Genomic DNA, 20,835 nt, shown 5'->3' on the forward strand with positions numbered 1-20,835 from the left:
GGGTTACCATCAGCTCCCAAGTTGGCTTTGTTATTTATCCGAGAACATTTCCGCCTGCACGGGTTACCTCAGGAAATCGTCTCTGATCGGAGGGTACAATTCACTGCAAGATTCTGGAGAGCTCTCTGTACGGCCTTACAAATAAAAGTTTTCATCCGCTTACCATCCACAAACCAATGGGCAAACTGAACGCATCAATCAAGATTTAGAGACTTTTCTCTGTGTTTATCTCTCTCCCTCGCAAGATGATTGGGTGGAACTGTTGCCATGGGCCGAGTTTGCCCATAATCATCTGTACCACTCTTCGACTGGTGAGTCCCCATTTTTCATTAATTATGGATTCCATCCTCAAGTTCCAGAATTACCCATTTGTCCTCCGGAGGATGTTCCTGCTGCAGCCTCTACTCTCCGGCACTTCAGTCAAATTTGGAGTCGAGTTCATGCTAACCTCAAGAGAGTATCCGGCCGCTATAAGTTCTTTGCGGATAGGAAGCGACGAGCAGCTCCCCAATACAAGGTTGGTGACAGGGTATGGCTCTCTACCTGCAATCTTCGGTTAAGGGTGCCCACTATGAAGTTCGCTCTGAGGTTTATTGGTCCTTACCCCGTGTTACAAGTCCTGAACCCGGTTGTCTGCAAATTGGGATTGCCTTCCCACCTCCGGATACCAAATTCCTTCCATGTCTCTCTCCTTCGCCCCCTTATTTTAATCCAGTTCCATTCAAAGTCCCCGAGGCCAACCTCTGCAGAGACTGAAGCTGGAACGGACTTTGAAATCAAAGCTATTCTTGACTCTCGTTATCTTCACAAGAATCTACAGTATTTGGTGGAGTGGAAAGGTTTTGGCCCCGAGGAGAGGAGCTGGGTCAAGGCTACTGAAGTTATGGCTCCCCAACTGGTGCAGATTTTCCATTCAAGACATCCAACAAAACCTGGAAAGTGTCCGGGGGCCACTCCTGGAGGAGGGGGTACTGTCACACGCCAGAGGCGGCGTTCACCGCGCTTACCCCTGCGGGCCTGCTGGTCTGTGTTGCGGCCTCCGCCTTCGGTGGTCCAGGGGCTCTGGCGTCTGGCTGGCGCGGCTCCCGGCGGTTCCCCGGGGCAGGGGCGCCGCCATGACGCTCGGCATCACGTGGGCGGGGAGCAGGTGACGTCATCAGACTGTTCCGCCAATCCAGCGGAGGCGGGAGATTCAAAGTCAGACGCCGGGCAGAGCCTCGGCACCTGAGTATCGTCTTTTTCCCTGAAATGGATGCCAGTGCTCTTGTTCCCGGCGAATCTCTCTGCAGTTGCACCCCAGTGTCTCCGGCACTTCCAGGTGCCAGTTGCTGCACAGTTTCCAGCGTTCCCAGTGGCTGGTGTGTTCCTCTGCGGTCCAGTCACCAGTGCTTCTTGGAGTCAGCGTGGGCTGCGGGCTAAACGCCGCTCTCAAGTTCTACAAGTCATCAGTGTCTTTAAACACCGCTCTCAAGTTTTGCAAGTTACCAGTGTCTTTAAACACCGCTCTCAAGTTTTGCAAGTTACCAGTGTCTTTAAACACCGCTCTCAAGTTCCACAAGTTATCAGTGTCTTTAAACACCGCTCTCAAGTTATACAAATCGTCAGTGTCTTTAACCACCGCTCTCAAGTTCTACAAATCATCAGTGTCTTTAACCACCGCTCTCAAGTTCTACAAATCATCAGTGTCTTTAACCACCGCTCTCAAGTTCTACAAATCATCAGTGTCTTTAACCACCGCTCACAAGTTTTACAAATCATCAGTGTCTTTAATCACCGCTCTCAAGTTCTACAAATCATCAGTGTCTTTAAAAACATCACTCACAAGTTCTTCAGTCACCAGTATCTTTTACCATCACTCACAAGTACTTAATTTACTGGAATCTTTAACATTGCTTACAAGTTCTTCTATAGGCCTGGACATTCCCCATACGTTCCTTTTCTGCTTTGTGACATTGTGTTGCTCCCTTCCTGCAATAAAGTTCTTCAATATTTTCACCAAGCCTTACTGTCAGAGTCCTGTATGAGGAAGACCTATATCAGGCCATCCCTGTTCCGACCCAACTGTGGTTCCTCTTCCCTACCATCGGAAGAACCCCCGAGTTCACAACACCCCCAACCTAGGTCAGTGACAAAAGCTTTATTGTTCAGTGCCAGTCCTAGTCTACACCAGATCATACCCCAAGGTTAACCCTGAGGAGACCATGGACCCCGAAGAAGAAATATCCTTTTTATCTCAGACCAGCAAGATATCCAAGGCATGTGTAAAGCTTCGCAGATACATGTAAAGGAGGCCGACTACCTGCTCTGCTGACAATCAAAACCTTATACATAAGCTAAGGAACAATGCACTATGTGTTTAAAAATAAACAAATAATAATAATAATAACAAAATAGATAAACCGATGGGTGCTTACCCCACATATAATAATTAATGTGTATAAATCACATAAAAGTCTGATTCTAACACCACTAAAATTATACGGGTTGGTGCTGTTAACGATCAGGTCTGAATTACCCCCTATGTACTAGATTGCACACAATATAGAGGGTGATTCAGATCTGATCGTAGCACATCTATGATCAGTTACTCAGACATACAGGGGGAATGCCGAGCACAAGGCTAGCGCACCCCGCATGTCAGGACCCCCTCTTCCCACACGGCTGCGCTGGCAGGCGGCTACCCGCCATGTCCCGAGTTGCAGCAGCTGCGTGTCACATCACACAGCCGCCGCAGTCGGGACATGCCTGCGTTGTCCGGACCACGCCCCACCAATGCCGTTTTAACGCCATTGGCACGCACCCTCTCTGCCCAGTGACTGCCTCTGCCTGTCAATCAGGCAGAGGCGATCGCAGCCCTGAGATGCTTTTAGTATCTCACTGGGACTCCCGGGGTGCATACGCACTCCCCAAAGGGCTTCAGATAGCGATTGCTGCTGCTGCAGCGATCCAGTCTGAATTAGGCCCATAGTCAAGATTGACTTTCCTGCACAGTCTGTTTTCTTGTTATACCGACCCCATGGGAGTGCGCATCGGTATCGCAAGCTGTGTACAGACGGTGCAATTTGCACTAACTTTCCTTATGATTTTGACTATATAGTCAAAATTGTAAGGTTACATCGCAATGAGGGCCTAATTCAGACCTGATCGCAGCAGCAAATTTGTTAGCTAATGGGCATGTGCACTGCAGGGGGGGGGGGGGGGAGATAAAACGTGCAGAGAGAGTTAGATTTGGGTAGGGTGTGTTCAAAATGAGATATAAATTTCAGTGCAAAAATAAAGCAGCCAGTATTTATTTACCCTACACAGAAACAATATAACCCACCCGAATCTAACTTTCTGCACATGTTATATCTCCCCCCCCCCCCCCTGCAGTGCACATGGTTTTGCCCATTAGCTAACAAATTTGCTGCTGTGATCAGGTCTGAGATAGGCCCCCTGTGTATGCACCTTAAGAAGAGTTGCAGAGGAGTCATATTCTAGGGGCCAAATGTAACAGAGTGAGAGTTTCAGAAAGTGAGAGAGATTTGGTAAGGTTTTTCAGTTTTTTTTTTTTTTTAAAGTGGCAATCATTTACACTACAAAACCAGGTTGATCTTGCTGTGTAAATTATTGCCACTTTAAAAAAAACTGCAAAACTTACCAAATCTCTCACTTTCTGAAACTCTCACTCTATTACATTTGGCCATAGTACTTTCACACTAAGGAAAAGCTGGTCCTCTTAGCTCCCCCTGCTGGCGCCTGGAGGTAAATGCTTCTCATTGAGAAGTAAAGGAAGATGCTGACGATACAGTATCTGCCTTCCTCCTGGTGCCTGCTTCTGTGTACTAGGACCGGATTTCTGAGGCCCAACCACAGACCCCTTAGGACCCGCCAGGCCCTAGGCGGACCCCTAGGTTGCCTAGCGGTAAACCGGCCCAGAGGGATGGGCTCTTTTTCTGTGAGTCTTTATACATTCGGGATGTATATAATTTCTTATTTTTGAGCATTTGCGTATTTAGTCATTTTGTTTGGGTTATCTAATGTATCAGTCACTCTTCAATACTGTAAATGATGTATTCTCAGATATTTTGGAACAGTTTGTCATCTTATTTATAGATGATATCCTTATTTATTAGGTCAGTTTCAAAGGTGGACACAAAGTGCTGGCAATGCCAATGTTTGTGTAGCCGAGCGATTATTGCAGTACTTTGCATCCATCTAGGGCTCACTGTGCATGCGTTACAATGGTTTTGCGACAGTGGTCACAATGAAGATTAGTGAGCATCTGTAGGAGGTAATGGCGTGAGGTGGCGAGTCAAGCGTAGGTGTTTAATGTTTTGGGGATGTATCTCATCCTGCGACTGCATCTTCATACGCAGTTAGAAAGGCTTATTTGCAACATACATTTTGAGCATCCATAGGCTTGACCAGAGCTCTGATGATGCAACCGTTAGTGCATCTGGGTTTGCTGGGTCATTTCCATTGGACATTAGTGTGCTCCCCACATTCTCACACCCACCCGCACTGCTCTCATCAGACCAGGACATTTATCATTTCCTCAAAATAATGTCAGTACACTTTTCCTGCAAATGTGTTTTTCTCTTCTTTTTCTTCTTACATCGTACTTCCACCCCACTGTGTGATATTCCTGTAATGTTCAACTCCATTGATTGCACACCCTGCCAGCAGCAACCTATGCAGTGCGCCCCACATGGCTGCCTCGGATGGTTCCTCCATGGGCAGGGTGTGCTTCATTTGGATCTTTCCGTGCAGGGTATAGAATAGTCCTACACACGTGTCAGTTTTCCCATACATGCATTTGGCTCTTGTATGGCTCATCTCCTACTGTGTAACCTTCGTAGTGCGCCCAACATGGCTGTCTCATCTGGTGCACTTGTGGATGGGATAAAAAAATACATGAACCTGATGGTTTTGTTGGAACCCTACTCCCATTTTGTGTTATCTCTTCTAGGGGTGGACTATTCCACCTTGGGTAATCCTACGCAATGCGCCCAAGATGGCTGCCGCACCTGGTACCTTGTGTGGGTGGGTTACACAACCCTTGGAAGCTATTACCCAAAATGCCTACATCAATCATGCATTATGCTTTCTGTGTGCTCAAGGTTTTTATTTTTATATCTGTGTGGTTTATCTTTTGACGTATTACTTAAATCTTCTGTATTATGTGCAATGTTGGAGTTCAAGATGGCGCCGCAGACAGCATCCAACGAACTTAGGAAGTTTCCCTGATACAGACCCAGCAGCAAGGGGAGGCATAGCTATTGGGAATTAGAAAAAACAAGCTACCATCGGAAGACCATCGAACGACTATCATTCGATGGTGAAAACCATCGGGAGGGCACCATGAAATGCTAAAAACACTACCATCGAAACAGAAACATCGATGGTTCAGAAACATCGACCATCGATGTCCATCCCTATGCCGCAGATGGCTGCCTCGGTGCTGCTCTGCCAAGCAGCCTTTGTTTTTAGTTTTACATGTATAATATGTCGAGTCTATCGTACACTTGCAATGTGCAGTATGAACTCATACGTGTAATGTATGCTATGTTTTTCCCCCCTTCTTATGCTATGTATTCCCCTTTCATGTTGCTGCTTGGCAATGCATTTTACAACAAAAAAATTCCTAGTGTACATGAGTACACCTGGCCAATAAAGCTGATTCTGATCTTTGTATGCAGATCCCCTCCATACAAAATATTATTCACTGCATCTTAATGCCTCTGGATCAGGCCCTAAACCCTGTGGACCACTGTAGCAGTTTCAGGAAACTGCTGGAATGTCTCAGAAACTTATATCCGAAACAGAACTCACAGAGGGCCTCATTCAGTGATGTACGTACCAAAGTACCTTAGCGATGCTGCTCACAGTGAGGATTTCTTTGGCAAAAATGAATGACAGTCAGGGACCATTTGGGGGAGCAGCGGTAAAAATACAGGCATCAGTGGGCATCTCAGTCCGTTTGCAGGCAGCTACAGCTTTAGGATATTTTGGCACATTAACTGCGTATGGGATCGCTGCTGCGAATGCATCAGCATACATCTCTGACTCAGTCCCAGAGGATCTTGGTCTTATAATGTACACTCAGGGGTTGAAAAGGACTGAAAACACAAGCTATTGAGGGTTGAGTATGGGATATCGGCAGTCAGAATACAGACACTGCCATCCCAACTGCCTGAAATCCCGTCAGGTGTGCTCAAGTAAACTAACCCAATCCCTCCCTCCAACATGCAAGGGGGTACCTTTTAAATAGAAGGTTCCAAATCGGCTCCTATTTTGACTCATTCAGAGACCCAACAGCCATTTGTATTGTAGGTGGATGTATCTGAGACAACTGTTGGTGTGGTTCTTTCACGGGATCCGGACTGAAGATCGACAGTGTTTAGGTTGACCACTATAGGTCAACAGTCACTAGGTCGACAGGGTCAGAAGGTCGACAGGGTTTCTAGGTCGACATGTTCTAGGTTGACAGGTCGACATGAGTTTTTAAAAAATGTTCTTTTGTTTTTACTTTTTCATACTTAACGTTCCACGTGGACTACGATTGGAACGGTAATCTGTGCCGAGCGAAGCAATGCACCTCGCCCGAAGCATGGCGAGCGAAGCGAGCCATGCGAGGGGACACGGTGCACTAATTGGGGTTCCCGGTTCTACACCAGATAGTAGAGTAAGATAAATAATAATAAGCCAGTCTAACGTTGACAGCAGATTCATACTTTCCTTATTTTTCTTGTCTGATCTTTCACAAAATACTATTTGATACTGTTGGGCTAAATGGCAACTGTGTAAACAAGTCCCAATATAGGGTTAGCACTGACTTTTCACTTTGAGGATGCCGCTGCCAAAGTCTCCAATAGAGGGCTTATTATTATCCTGCTGCATATTAGGCTATTATGCCTCTATATTTATATTTTATGTAATTTACAGAAAATATAATTTCATGAAAATTAGTGTATAAGGTTATACCATAGAGTGTTTTTCAACATAAGTGTTTTTATACTGATATAAATAAAAGTTACATTTGAACCCCTTAGGGGTCTTTTTTCCTAATGAGTGCGCCAACAAAGGGTCTTTCTTTTTTGTGTCTTGCATACTGACTACCCTACAGTGTATTACTGTACCCCCGGTGCACCACCAACCTTAGATATCTAACAATACTAGTACTTGGATGAAATAGAAGTTGGTTACTATTGAATACAACAATTAATTTTGTTCTATTGTTTATTGGTGCGGAAACATATCTATACCTCGGGAAATATTGTACGAGTATTCTGATATATACCTCCGTTCTAGGACCGTGCAGTGTTATATATATATATCTGTACAGAGCTGGATTAAGGGTTTGGGGGGCCTGGGGTATTTAAGACAGGGGGGCCCTAAGGTCTAAAATTGCCCAGAAGTACATACCCCCAGTGTCCCTCCCTAATCCAGCTCGGGGTATGGCGACCTCCACTATAGAAAGATTGACATGGCACTCACTAGTCCGGTATAAAATATATATATTCCATGCAGCGAGCGGCACACCAATGATTGAGCCGCAGTCTTACTGAGCCAGACAGCAGTTGGACAGCTGAGCCGTTGCCCAGCTGCCCTGACTACAGCTCTTAAAGCTGTAGTCAGGGCAGCTGAGCGATGGCTGAGTTGTCCAACTGCTCTCCGGCTCAGCAAGCCTGCGGCTCAGTCATTGGTGCACCGCCCGCTGCACTGAAGGAGGAGGGACAGGGCCAAGGGGAGCATACTTGACAGGGCAGCCGGGACTCGTGAGCGCAGCAACGCAGATCGGATTGAAAAGAGATCCGATCTGCGGCGGGTGGCCCGGGGTACGTATTCCCAGGGCCCCCCCCTTAATCCGGCTCTGTATCTGTACATATACTAGTCCAGTGCAGTTTTATTGTCATAATAATTATCTGCATTGCATGTGACTGTGTGTGCCTGTATCTGCTGTGTGGTTTAACTTTTCAGTGTTTCCCAGATATATCTGTCACTATATTCTGTTCCCTAGGAGACTAGCTGCGTCAGGGTCATATATATAGTGCGTCACAGTATTTACCTATTATATGTATTCTACTGTGTACTCAGTCACATAATACCGGATTTATTCGCTGGTGTTGTGAATTGTGTGTACAGTCACATACTAACGGATTTATTTGTAGGTATTGTACTCTGTCTGGCTTTATCGTACTAATTCCCTCTATTGTTGCATTTGTATACAATGTCTAAAGCTAGTGTAACCCTTTTTTCAGGGCCACACAGGATATTATTTAATATAGAAGTGCCTCCACCCAAGCAAAGAGTTAAAAGTCAGGCCGGCTTGGGATAAGCCTAACTCGTCTATGTCAAAAGTTAAATTAATTATACAAATGAGAATATACAGGGAATATATTATAATTACCGATATATGATGAGTGTCTACCTTGTTTTCTTTTCCAGGCGCCTTGGAACAGTGATCAGGACCTGTATAGCTGGTAAGTACAATATCTTTAATAGCATATATCTAAGAATTTTATTAAATATCCAGGCCACTTAACTTTCACATATCATGTGTAATAACATTACATTACCAACTCCTTCCTATTCCTAAAATTATATCTAGGAACCTATACAGAAAAAACCCTTGCATGCAATGCAAAAAAAAAACCTCTCTCCTCTCCTCCAATTATCATTAGAGAGTAACCCGGGTACTTTAGTTTTGGTAGTGCACTCGTTGGGGCCCTTTAGCTCTTTGAAGAAAGTTAGCGTCAATCTTTGTTACTTACTGTGCACACTAGTAGGATCCAGTGCGTAAATCCATTATACCACTGGTGAGGATCAGATAATTAATGGTAGTCAGATAGTCAACCGATCCACATGGCTTTACCTACGCGTGTCACTTATTTTTGTAACTCCAATTTGAGACTTATGTCTGTCCAGCACATTGGGTACGCCTATATGAGGATAAAGTCTGTGAAAACTTATTGATCCAGCTGGCGGGACCCACAGGGCACAATGGTTAGAATGAGAATACACATTCCTACGTGTAACCCCTCCATCTACTACCCTGCTCCTGCAGGGGGTTTAGGGGATATAACATTAAGCCGTAGGATAGGGTAGACCGAGAATCAGGAACTTGTGCACGGAGTCTCAGCTTTAGTCTATCCTCCTGGGTAAGTGTTTATTCTAGCTGTAGCACTACAGCTAGGCAGCTGTAGCGCTACAGCTAGGCAGCTGTGGCAATCTGCCTAGATTTCCCGCCCGGAATGCTTCATGATTAAGTTTGGTATATATACATCTATATATCCGTAGATTCCCAGTTCTTTAGGTGAGCTTAACTATCTTCCGGTTCCCAAGACAATGAACCGGATAAATAACTCCTGTTTTACTGCTGGAATATAGTCTTAGTTTTTCTGTGGATCATTTCACACGGGGTGCTATTCTTGATGTTAATCCCACTGGTAAAGAAGCTGGCCCTGCGGGGCACCAAACGCTCTCTCCTCTACTAACACTCAGTGCTGGCTAGGTCCTAAGTACTAACAATACAGTAATTTACAGTCTGGATTTCCTGAGCTGCGTTTGCGGCCAAAGTTTGTTACAACTAGAAATCGGATGATGATGCTGTCTCTTTAAATGGTCTGACAGGTTAGTTTAGTGTTAACACACGTAGTTATTAGGAGCTGGAAATACTGGACTGCTAAACTCAATTATGCGCAGATTTAACTACTTTTGCAGGGGAATCATCTGAGCAAGGTAACCATTGATATAGTACATACCCGTCAAGATGCTATGGGTCCTAAGTGCCTCCCTCGATGTGTAAGTGGAGTTTAAGAACTTAAGAACTGGGGCTCTGACTGTGTAGTGTTTATGTGGACCCAAGAATACCTCCCCTGTCGTTCACAGAGTGGCTTCGGGCTATTCGCAGCTGAAAGCAGCTTTCTGTTGCAATCACTCCCCAGCTGTGTAGACCTGCCTTTCCCCCGCCTCCACAGGCGGGCACCCGGCCAGGGGTTCATTGCACACTCCACCTACTGCTATGGTATAGGCGGCGGCCTATGTCACTGAAGCTGCCTTCCAGTCTCCGCCTCTGTCTGCCTCTCCACCGCTGTTCAGGAAGCTACTCCCGCTGTCACTCTGCCTGAAGCCGCGCCTCAGATCTTCTATGTGAAGATCTATCTCTCTGACCGCCTGTAGTGGGAGGGAGGTTATACACTACTTCCTCTCTCACCTCCGTTCTCTGCAGCCGCTGGGTGTCTGGCAGGGTCACGGTAAGCACTGGGGAACAGAGCACACAGTCTATCACAGAGCCTGACCGTGCTTCCGCCACACACACAGTCCAGCTCCGTCCCTCCCGAAGTCTCCTCAGCGGCTCCGGACTCTCTCCCTTCTGCCACCGCTCGTCCTCCCCCACTCTCCGGCTGCGTCACCTCCTCAACCGCTCACTCACGAGTGCCTCCTCTCCTCGTGCTCTCCCGTCTTCTAGACCTTTCTCCAGGCAGTCCCTCACCATGTCCTCGAGAGTACTCCCAGTGCAGCCCATTATAGTCCCCATTCCTACCACCCACACAAAATATATATATATATATATATAAAAATCACATTTGCACATCTATTTTATATCATACTAACCCCTCTATATATTTATACCATTTTCACCAACGGGGTACTCTAGGTACATACCTAAAGAGTTATCTGTCCAATCTGTCTGGTGGGAACAAATGTGGTCATTCCGACCCGATCGCATGCTGCGCTTCGTTGCAGCCGCGCGATCGGTTCGGAACTGCGTATGCACTGCAGCCGCATTGCGCAGGTGAGTCGTTGCCCGGTGACGCAGCTAGCGAAGAAAGCAGTTGCAGCAGCGGCCGCAAGAAGACTGACAGGAGGAAGGCATTGCGGGAAGTCAACTGACCGTTTTCTCGGAGTGGTGCGGCGAACACAGGCGTGTCCACGCGTTTGGAGGGCGGATGTCTGACGTCAATTCCAGAACCATCAATGCTGGATTCATTGCACAGGGTAAGTAACTCATACCCTGGTCTTGTTCTGTACAAAACTTTTTTTGCAAAGCAGGGCTGCACAAGCGGTCGCAGCCTTGCTATGCAAAAAAACACTCCTCCATAGGCGGCGTGTAGTTGATTTCACGGGCTGCAAAAAGTTGCAATGTGCAATCAACTCGGAATGACCCCCAAAATTGGGGTAATGTATGGGAGCAAACGACAATCAACCATTTGCTCCCAAATGCTGAAAGACAGACAAAAACGATTGTTCGGATAAATTGTTTAAATCAGACAGATTTAACCAATTTGTCTGAATAACCATTGTCTGTTTTTCCAGTGTTTGGGTACAAATGGTTGATTGCATTTGCTCCCATATAACCAGATTTTTGTTCCAACCAGACAGATTGGACAGATAAATCTTTAGGTGTGTACCCAAGTTTACAAGAAGGGCAGTAAGTCTAGGCGCTCCTGCATCATGCAGAGCATGAGCCAAAGATTTACCAGAGGGGGAAGCTGTGTATGATGGTCTGTGTACTATGGGGGTCATTCCAACCTGATCGCATGCTAGGGTTTTTCGCTGCGCTGCATCGTACAGGTACAAATCGGATCGTTGCTGAGCAATGGATTTAATGAAGAATCCATTCGCACAGGCGATCGCAAGGAGATTGACAGGAAAAGGGCATTTGTGGGTGGCAACTGACTGTTTTCTGGGAGTGTTTGGAAAAACGCAGGAGTGCCCAAGCGTTTGCAGGGCGGGTGTCTGACGTCAATTCCGGAGAAGAACAGGCTGAAGTGATCGCAGCAGCTCTGTAAGTTCTGAGCTAATCAGAAACTGCACAAAACTTTATTATAGTGCTTGGCTGCACTTGCGATCGCATGCTTGCAAAGCAAAAATACACTCCCCTATAAGCGGTAACTATCTGACTGCAGTGCTGCAAAAAATAGCTAGCGAGCGATCAACTCGGAATGCCCCCTATGTATCCTACAGTGCCTTGCTAAAGTATTCATCCCCCCTTGGCTTGTTACCTATTTTGTTACATTACAACCTGTAATTTTTTTTTTTTTATAATCTGAATTTTATGTGATGGATCTGCACAAAATAGTCTAAGTTGGTGAAGTGAAATGAGAAAAATTTATATAAAAAATAATTTTAATAAATAAAAATGTGAAAATTGGCATGTGCATATGTAATCACCCCCTTTGCTATGAAGCCCCTCAAAAGTTCTGGTGCAACCAATTACCTTCAGAAGTCACATATTTAGTGAAATGAAGTCCACATGTGTGCAATCTCAGTGTCACATGATCTATCAGTATAAACACACCTTTTCTGAAAGGCCCTAGAGGCTGCAACACCACTAAGCAAGAGGCATCACACCTTGAAGACCAAGGAGTTCTCCAAACAAGTCAGGGACAAAGTTGTTGAGAAGTTCAAGTCAGGGTTGGGTTATAAAAAAAATATCCAAATCTTTGATGATCCCCCCGGAGCACCATCAAATCCATCATCTTCAAATGGAAAGAACATGGTACTACAACAAACTTGCCAAGAGAGGGCCAGCCACCAAAACTCACAGACCGGGCAAGGAGGGCATTAATCAGAGAGGCAGCACAGAGACCAAAGGTAACCCTGAAGGAGCTGCAGAGTTCCACAGCAGAGACTGGTGTATCTGCGCATGTGACCACAATAAGCCGTACACTCCATAAAGCTGGGCTTTATGGAAGAGTGGCCAGAAAAAAGCCGTTACTTAGTGTTAAAAATTAGAAGGCACGTTTTGAGTTTGTGAAAAGGCATGTGGACGACTCCCCAAATGTATGGAGGAAGGTGCTCTGGTCAGATGAGACTAAAATTTAACTTTTCATCCACCATGGAAAATGCTATGTCTGGTGCAAACCCAACACATCCCATAACCCCAAGAACACCATCCCCACAGTGAAACATAGTGGTGGCAGCATCATGCTGTGGGGATGTTTTTCAGCAGCAGGGACTGGGAAACGGTTTCGAGTCGAGGGAAAGATGGATGGTGCAAAATACAGGGATATTCTTGAGCAAAACCTGTTTCAGTCTGCCTGTGATTTGAGACTGGGACGGAGGTTCACCTTCCAGCAAGACAATGGGGGTCATTCAGAGTTGATCGTAGCTTTGCTAAATTTAAATTTAGCACAGCTAAGATCATTCACACTGACATGCGGGGGGACGCCCAACACATGGCTAGTCCGCCCCGCATGTCAGTGCCGCCCCCTCGCAGAAGTGCAAAGGCATCGCACAGCGGCAATGCCTTTGCACTTCAAGAGTAGCTCCCGACCAGCGCAGCTTTAGCGTGCTGGCCGGGAGCTACTCATCGCTCCCCGGCTCACAGTGGCTGCGTGTGACATCACGCAGCCACTGCGGTCTGCCCCCCGTTCGGTCAGGCCACACCTGTGATGGCCGGACCGCTCCCACGAAACAGCAGCCAAGCGCCGCCATTCTGCCCCCTCCCGCCCAGCGATCGCCTCTGCCTGTCAATCAGGCAGAGGCAATCGCAGCCCTGCTACGGCCTTCTGGCATGCGCCGGCGCACTACGTCGCCGGTGCATGCGCAGTAGGGACCCATTTGCTCGGCTGCGACATAAAGCAGCGAGCGAACGGGTCAGAATGACCCCCTATGACCGAAGCATACTGCTAAAGCAACACTCAAGTGGATTAAGGGGAAACATTTAAATGTGTTGAAATGGCCTAGTCAAAGCCCAGATCTCAATCCAATTGAGAATCTGTGGTCAGGCTTGAAGATTGCTGTTCACAAGAAAGAAACAATCCAACATGAAGGAGCTGGAGCAGTTTTGCCTTGAGGAATGAGCAAAAATCCCAGTGGCAAGATATGGCAAGCTCATATAGACTTATCCAAAGTGACTTGCAGCTGTAATTGCCGCAAAAGGTGGTTCTACAAAGTACTGACTTTAGGGGGGTGAATAGTTATGAACGCTGAAGTTTTCTGTTATTTTGTCCTATTTGTTGTTTGCTTCACAATAAGAAAAAAAAATCTTCAAAGTTGTAGGCATGTTCTGTGAATGAAATGATGCAAACCTTTAAACAATCCATTTTAATTCCAGGTCGTGAGGCAACAAAACATGAAAAATGCAAAGGGGGTGAATACTTTAGCAAGGCACTGTACATCTCCTAGTCAGTCCGCAGCTCCTGTAACCAATCAGGAGCCACCCTGGGATGCGTTCACAAACCTACTGGGTACTTTGGTGGAACATCTTATGCCCCCTATGGGACCAACTGTGCCATTACAGCCCAATATTGTCCCTATGGTTAATCCGCCTTGGGAGGAAAACTTGTCTAACCAGTTGCAGCAATTAAATTATTCCTTGGTCAGACAAAAATCTACTCCATGTCACTCTCGTGTCTCTGGGTCACCTAAGTGGGCTGCTTCCTCCTTGTCAGGCTCCGGAGCCGTACCACCGGCTGGTGCTCCCGCAAGTTACCATCTCGCTGGTTGGCGTGGCGGCAGGGAGCTGCTGGCGGCGGGTCCTCCTGGACAGATGTGCGGTTGCCAAGGGCCGAGGGTCTGGAGAGCCGGGCGCTGCGGCGGGGATCGCTGTGGTAAGGTCCTCTAGCGGTGACACAGTATAGTGTGTCAGAGATAGAATCTGGCTAAAGCTGTGTGCTTACAGCTAAGTATGTCTCCTGTGCTGGGGGCAGCCATGTTGCAGACCAGAGTATTACCAATGAAGTTCCCAATCTGTGTCCAGCCAATCCTTCATGTTCTCCCCTTACAAAAGGGGGCTGGCTCAGAGGGAGAGTGCCAGTGCTTCAAGTTACCTCTTTGTGAAAGGTTCTCCAGCTCTGTGCTCCCAGGTTACTTCTGGTTCCCTGGTCCTGGTTGCTCTCATCCATCGGTTACCTAAACGCTGCTGCAGTCCTGCTGTCTAAGTCCATTGCCACTCGTGGAAGCGCTCATGGGGTCCCAGGTCGTAGAGGAGCTCCAGGTGCTAACAGCGGTTCCCGCAGACGTCTTAATTTCTTCAAAGTCCAAGTTCTTCAGCCTCATCTTTCAGTCACAAGCCACAGTCTTCATTTCTTCAAAGTCCAAGTTCTTCAGCCTCGTCTTTCAATCACAAACCACCTATCTTCATTTTTTCAAAGTCCAAAGTTCAGTTCTTCTTTACCGGAGTTCTTCAGCTTCACTCTTCAAGTCATTTAACCATAGAATCTAATTCTTCCAGTTTCTTCTATTTCTCCAACATTCGTGTACAGCCTGATTATTCATTAAAACGACAGTTATCTTCCTATGAAGTCCTCCTTTTCTTTACGCCCTCTGGCCAACATTAACACTTAGTTTGGCTTCCACCCCATGAGGAGGAATTACATTCAGCCGCCTCATTTACTTTCCTCACAGATAGCTGTCCCTTCAGCCAAAACTCGGTTGTCGGAACACCAACTTACGCCGAGCGTGACATTCCTCACAATCCACAAATCTCTCAGATGTTTTATCTGAAGAGGAGGGGGAGCATACTGTCCTGTCAGACACTGAATCAGGTGTTTCTGACGAGGATTCTCCATTGCAAATTGATGTTCCTACACTTGTGGTTGCTATTAAGCAAATCACTGATGATGAGGATTCCACTACTGTGGCTAAGAAAACTGATATGTTTAAACAGAAGAAGGTGGTTAAAAATCTATTACCCCATTCTGACCATTTGGTGGACATCAGGCAGGAGCCCTGGCCTTATCCAGGGAAGAAATTCCCTCTGTCTAAACAGGCCTTGGCTCGCTATCCTCTCCCTGCAGAGTTATGCAACAGGTGGGAAAATTCACCGCAGGTGGATTCTCATGTCACCCGCCTAGTGGTGTCGTCCACTCTGCCTGTCACCACTGTCACTTCACAGAAGGAACCAACAGATAAATGTGTGGATGGATGCCTGATATCTATTTACTCCCTTACAGGTGCTGTACATAGACCCACTATTGTGGCCTATTGGGCTGCAAAAGGAATTGAAGCATGGGTCAGGAATTAGAGGAAGAGCTGGCCGAGGATATATCTGACAATGCCAGACAATACCTGTCTCACATTACCACCGTCGCCTATTACATTCAGGAGGCGTCCTCTGAGGCGGGTGTGTTGGCAGCCAAGGCGTCTGTCCTGGCTCGCCGTATTCTGTGGTTGAGGTCATGGAAGGTAGACCTAGACTCCAAAAAGACCTTGGAGGTACTCCCCTTTAAGGGCGACATTTTGTTTGGGGAAGACCTAAATAAAATTGTGTCTGAATTGGCGGCTGCTAAGACCGCCTTTCTCCCAAATACTAATCATTCTGGACAGATGGCTAAAGGTACCACTTTTCGTTCCTTTCGGCCTCAAGGGAAAGCAAAAGGTCAGGTACTGTATACCCGAAACAATCTTGTGCTCCCAAAACCACTAAACCCAAGGCAAAGCAGTCCTGGGCGGCCCGTCAGCCTGCTTCTAAACAAGACAAGCTTGCCGCATGAAGGGACGGGCCTCTCCCTGAACAAGTTTGTGAGAGTGTCCAAGTTCCGTATGGAAACACTGCGCTCAATTATACTGGCTATGAAACACGGAGAATTTGTGGTATCCATGGATACACAGGATGCGTACCTGCATATACCTATTGCCATGTCGCATCAGCAGTATCTGCAGTTTGCTTTTTGGCAACCTCCACTATCAGTTCCAGTTTCTGCCATTTGGACTGGCTATGGATCCTCGGATCTTCACCAACGTCATGACCGTAATGACAGCCCATCTCCATCGCCAGGGAGTCAGGAACCTGCCGTATCTGGACGACTTGCTGATTCTGTCAAACTCCCACAATGTCCTTCTCAGTCATCTACAACTGACCGTAAGCTTCTTACAAGCCCACGGGTGGTTCATAAATTGAAAGGAATCCTCGCTGATCCCAGCTCAGAGCATGATGCACCTGGGGGCACTCCTGGACACACACAGTCAACTACTGTTTCTGTCTCCAGAAAAAGTCCTGAGACTTTAAGAGAGGATAAGATGCTTCCTTTGTTGCCTCAGAGTGTCGATACACTCGGCGATGCAAGTACTTGGCCTGATGGTGTTGGCATTCGACATTGTGTGGTACGCTTAATTTCATTCTTGTCCTCTGCAGAGGTTAATCCTTTCCAAGTGGGACGGCCTACCTCATCGGATCAGATCTCACATGATCACTTTGACTCTGGAGGTTTATCTGTCACTGGCCTGGTGGCTACAGGACCAGCAATTGAGCAGGGGCAGCCCCTTCTGGATCCCCGACTGGGTCCTGCTGACAATGGATGCCAGTCTGAGGGGATGGTTTGAAGTGTTGGAGCAACAGTCTTTTCAGGGTCGCTGGACCATGGAGGAGTCACTCCTCCCAATAAACATTCTGGAGTTGCGGGCGATGTTCAATGCATTGACTCTCGGCCTGCTTCTGGTACAGAACAGGCCGGTTCAATTACGGTCAGACAATGCTACTTAAAGAACTGATACACAATGCAAAAAACACAATGTAAAAAGTTGAACTGCGCTCTACCCCTAATGTTTAAAGTCTCCACCTGTCTGAATTGGAGCTACCCGTGTTATTTCTTAAATTAGGATAAATAATAATGCCAGTGGGTGAAAAAAAGTATAACCATAAGGTGTTTTAATGATTAATAATTGCACAGGGTTAGGTGTTTCCAAGAAAAGCCCAAATGCCGTCCTTCTCTTAAATGCAAGTCCAACAATCTCTTTCTATTGAAAGTGTCCTTTTTGATGCAAAGAGAAATGACTTTAAAATGTCCTTATCCTAGTGATAATTTAAATCGAATAAATAGTCTTTGATCCTTAGTGAGAAAAAGAGACTGGCGTCCCGTGTCTCTGTTGTGGTCTAGTGGATATAGGTCCTTACCGTTGCGGCCGTGTTCGTGAGGAGTCCGGGTGCGGGTCTGCGCCGGGATTCTGGAGGGGCTCTGGACTGGTCAGCTGATGGCGGTCAGCACTAGCTCACCGTGAGCCGCTACCTTCCTCGTGCTGATCTTAAGTCCGTGGAGAGGGTGCGCCGCTGTGGAACCTGTCCGGGAATCCACAGCGAGGCGCACAAACCCACTTCTCGAGCCGCACCTGAAGTCTCCCTCCTCGCCGCCCGTCCGCCTGCACTCACTTACCCGTCTTGCTGCGCTGCTGCTGCAAGCTCGTCGTCGGTGCTCTGGGGTTCCTCTTGTATCCACTGACCGCTTTGATGTAGTTGTTTCCCTTCATGTCCTCCAACGCGTTTCAGCCGGGTCTGGCCTTCCTCTGGGAGTTTGCAATTTAGAATGTCCATGCCTTGAGGGTTTTAAACTTGGTGTAGGGGCGGGATCTTCATTCATTCGTCCCTGTCTCAATCCCTGATTGGTTTTGTCAACTGTCCATCAAAAATGTCTAGCAGGCTGTATTGGCTGGTGGTAACATTGTATTTACTGAGAGTGGCTGAGTTCTCTATTTGTTTAGCCATCTCCATAGCAACTTGTAATAGGTGTGTTTGTCCTTAAAGGGTTAGAAGTGCTGTTAGCGTTATCGTGCTGTTAAATTATCAATTAACTAGACAATCTGCTTTGTCTGTCCCCTAGAAGTGCGATAAATGTTGCTCCTGTTGTAAAACCATATTTATGCGATGTTTAATGTCTACGTTTTCCCTGATGACACATTGTAGACTAAATAATTCCTTTTGAGTCTGGATAATATATGGCTTGATATAGATACTGTTGCCTTAGTGATTGGTGAGATAATAAATATATATTAAACAGCAGAATAGTTTTACAATATTAATAGCTGAAAAAGATCTATATATGGGTGTTGCATGACAGAAAGGTTCTTTTGAAATGGGGCTTAGTTATCCGAACCCTTACTTCCAATCTCCAGTTTAACCTAGTCAATTAAAGGGTTTGTTCCCTAAGTCCTTCTTGTATACTAAAAGATCATATGTGCTTCGTTAGATATATTGTTCTACCCTGATGGCAATGCCACTACGGTTGCATACATAAACCATCAAGGCGGCACTCAAAGCCACATGGCTATGATGGAAGTGTCAAAAATCCTTTGTTGGGCGGAACACCATTTGCCAGCAATATCATCAGTGTTCATTCCGTGCACCCTAAACTGGGAAACCGGACTTCCTTATTCGCCAGGACGTGCATGCCGGAGAGTGGAGTCTACATCTAGAAGTCTTTCAACTCCTAGTGGACACGTGGGGCCTACCAGACATAGAGCTGATGGCGTCTCAACACAATCACAAGGTTCCGGTCTTTGGATCAAGGACCAGGGATACTCAAGCAGCGTTCGTGGACGCACTGGCATTTCCATGGAACTTTCGGCTGCCCTACGTGTTCCCTCCAGTGTCACTCCTTTCCAGGGTCTCTGAGGCAGTCATCAAAACTATGTTAAAAGCCCGTAAACCGGCTTCAGCTCGGATTTATTACAGGGTCTGGAATTCTTACTTCACCTGGTGTGCCGATAAGAATTATGATGCACACAGATTCAGAACTTCCAGAATTCTGGCTTTTCCGCAAAGAGGCCTCGACTCTTCGTCTGGCTTCCCTCAAGGTTCACATATCTGCCTTGTCAGTATGGTTTCAGAGAAAAATTGCATCTATACATGATGTTCATACATTCACTCAGGGTGTCTTACGGATTCAGCATCTCTATATCCCTCCTGTGGCTCCATGGGATCTGGCTGTTGTCCTGAATGCTCTGCAAGTCTCCATTTGAACCTCTTGAGACGGTGAATCTTAAATGGCTCACGGCCAAGGTCTTGTTTTTACTGGCTATTGGCTCTGCTACGAGGGTGTTGGACTTAGGCACTTTGTCCTGTCGTCCACCCTTTCTAATATTTCATCGTGACCGGGCAGTTCTTAGAACTCACCCAGGTTATTTACCTAAGGTGGCGTCATCTTTTCACCTTAACCAAGAGATTGTGGTTCCGGCCTTTATCTCTTCTGATTTGTCCCCCAAAGAGCAGTCTTTGGATGTGGTATGGGCTCTCCGTATATAGAGGACTGTCTCTATCAGGAGGTCAGGCTCCCTTTTTATCTTGTTTGGTTTTCACAAACGTGGCTGGCCTGTGAATAAGCAAACCTATGTCAGATGGATTAGATTGGTGATTGCACAAACTTATGCACAGGCTGGACTCCCAACTCCTGCTGCTATTAATTCCCATTCTACTCAGTCTGTCGTACCTCCTTGGGCAGCTCGCCGTGGTGCGTCCGCAGAATAATTGTGCAAGGCGGTTACATGGTCCTCTGTGAACACAATTATTAGGTTCTATGCCTTTGATACTTCCACCTTCCAGGATGCTTCCTTTGGAGGCCAGGCACTCATACCCACTAAGGCGCGTCCCCTCCCTTGAGGAACTGCTTTAGGACATCCCCGATGTTTGCCTGTGGAAACCAATGTAACCTGCTGCAAAAACAGAGTTATGGTAGACTTACCATTGTTAACTCTCTTTCTGCGAGGTACATTGGGTTCCACAGGGCGCCCACCATGACGCACTTAGCTTCTTTGGGTTGTATGGCATTAGCCGCTGGTACCCTATCCTGTCGTGAGAATGTGGTTCTATGTGACTAACATCTACCGTCTCTCTTGCTTGCTCCTGCATTGGACTGGTTAACGAAATTGAGTTCACAGTGCCTGGAGGCGGGGTTATAGAGGAGGCCCCAATGCATCCTGGGACAGCCTAAAGCTTTAGCCTGTTGATGCCTCTGGATCAAGATCCACTCTACACCCCGATGTTTCCCTGTGGAACCCAATGTACCTCGCAGAAAGAGTTAACAATGGTAAGTCTACCATAACTCTTCTTTTCTCCAACTCCCCTATTTCCCTCCCTGACCACCACCTGCTCTCTGTTAACTTATCTAATTCTGCTTCTCCATCTCTACCTCC

General features: G+C 46.7%; 1 protein-coding gene across 2 annotated transcripts in view; it reads left to right on the forward strand.

Moving 5' to 3' along the window:
• DNAJC3 (DnaJ heat shock protein family (Hsp40) member C3) overlaps positions 1-20,835 on the forward strand; it is a 315,586-nt gene that overhangs the window by 80,410 nt on the left and 214,341 nt on the right. For both annotated transcript variants that reach the window (XM_063953028.1, XM_063953030.1), the window contains exon 2: positions 8,431-8,465. In XM_063953028.1, coding sequence (XP_063809098.1) covers positions 8,431-8,465 — 35 coding nt within the window. The remainder of the gene's footprint in view (positions 1-8,430; positions 8,466-20,835) is intronic.

Source organism: Pseudophryne corroboree, chromosome 2 (genome assembly GCF_028390025.1).
Source record: "Pseudophryne corroboree isolate aPseCor3 chromosome 2, aPseCor3.hap2, whole genome shotgun sequence".
In the NCBI taxonomy this organism is placed as follows: domain Eukaryota; kingdom Metazoa; phylum Chordata; class Amphibia; order Anura; family Myobatrachidae; genus Pseudophryne; species Pseudophryne corroboree.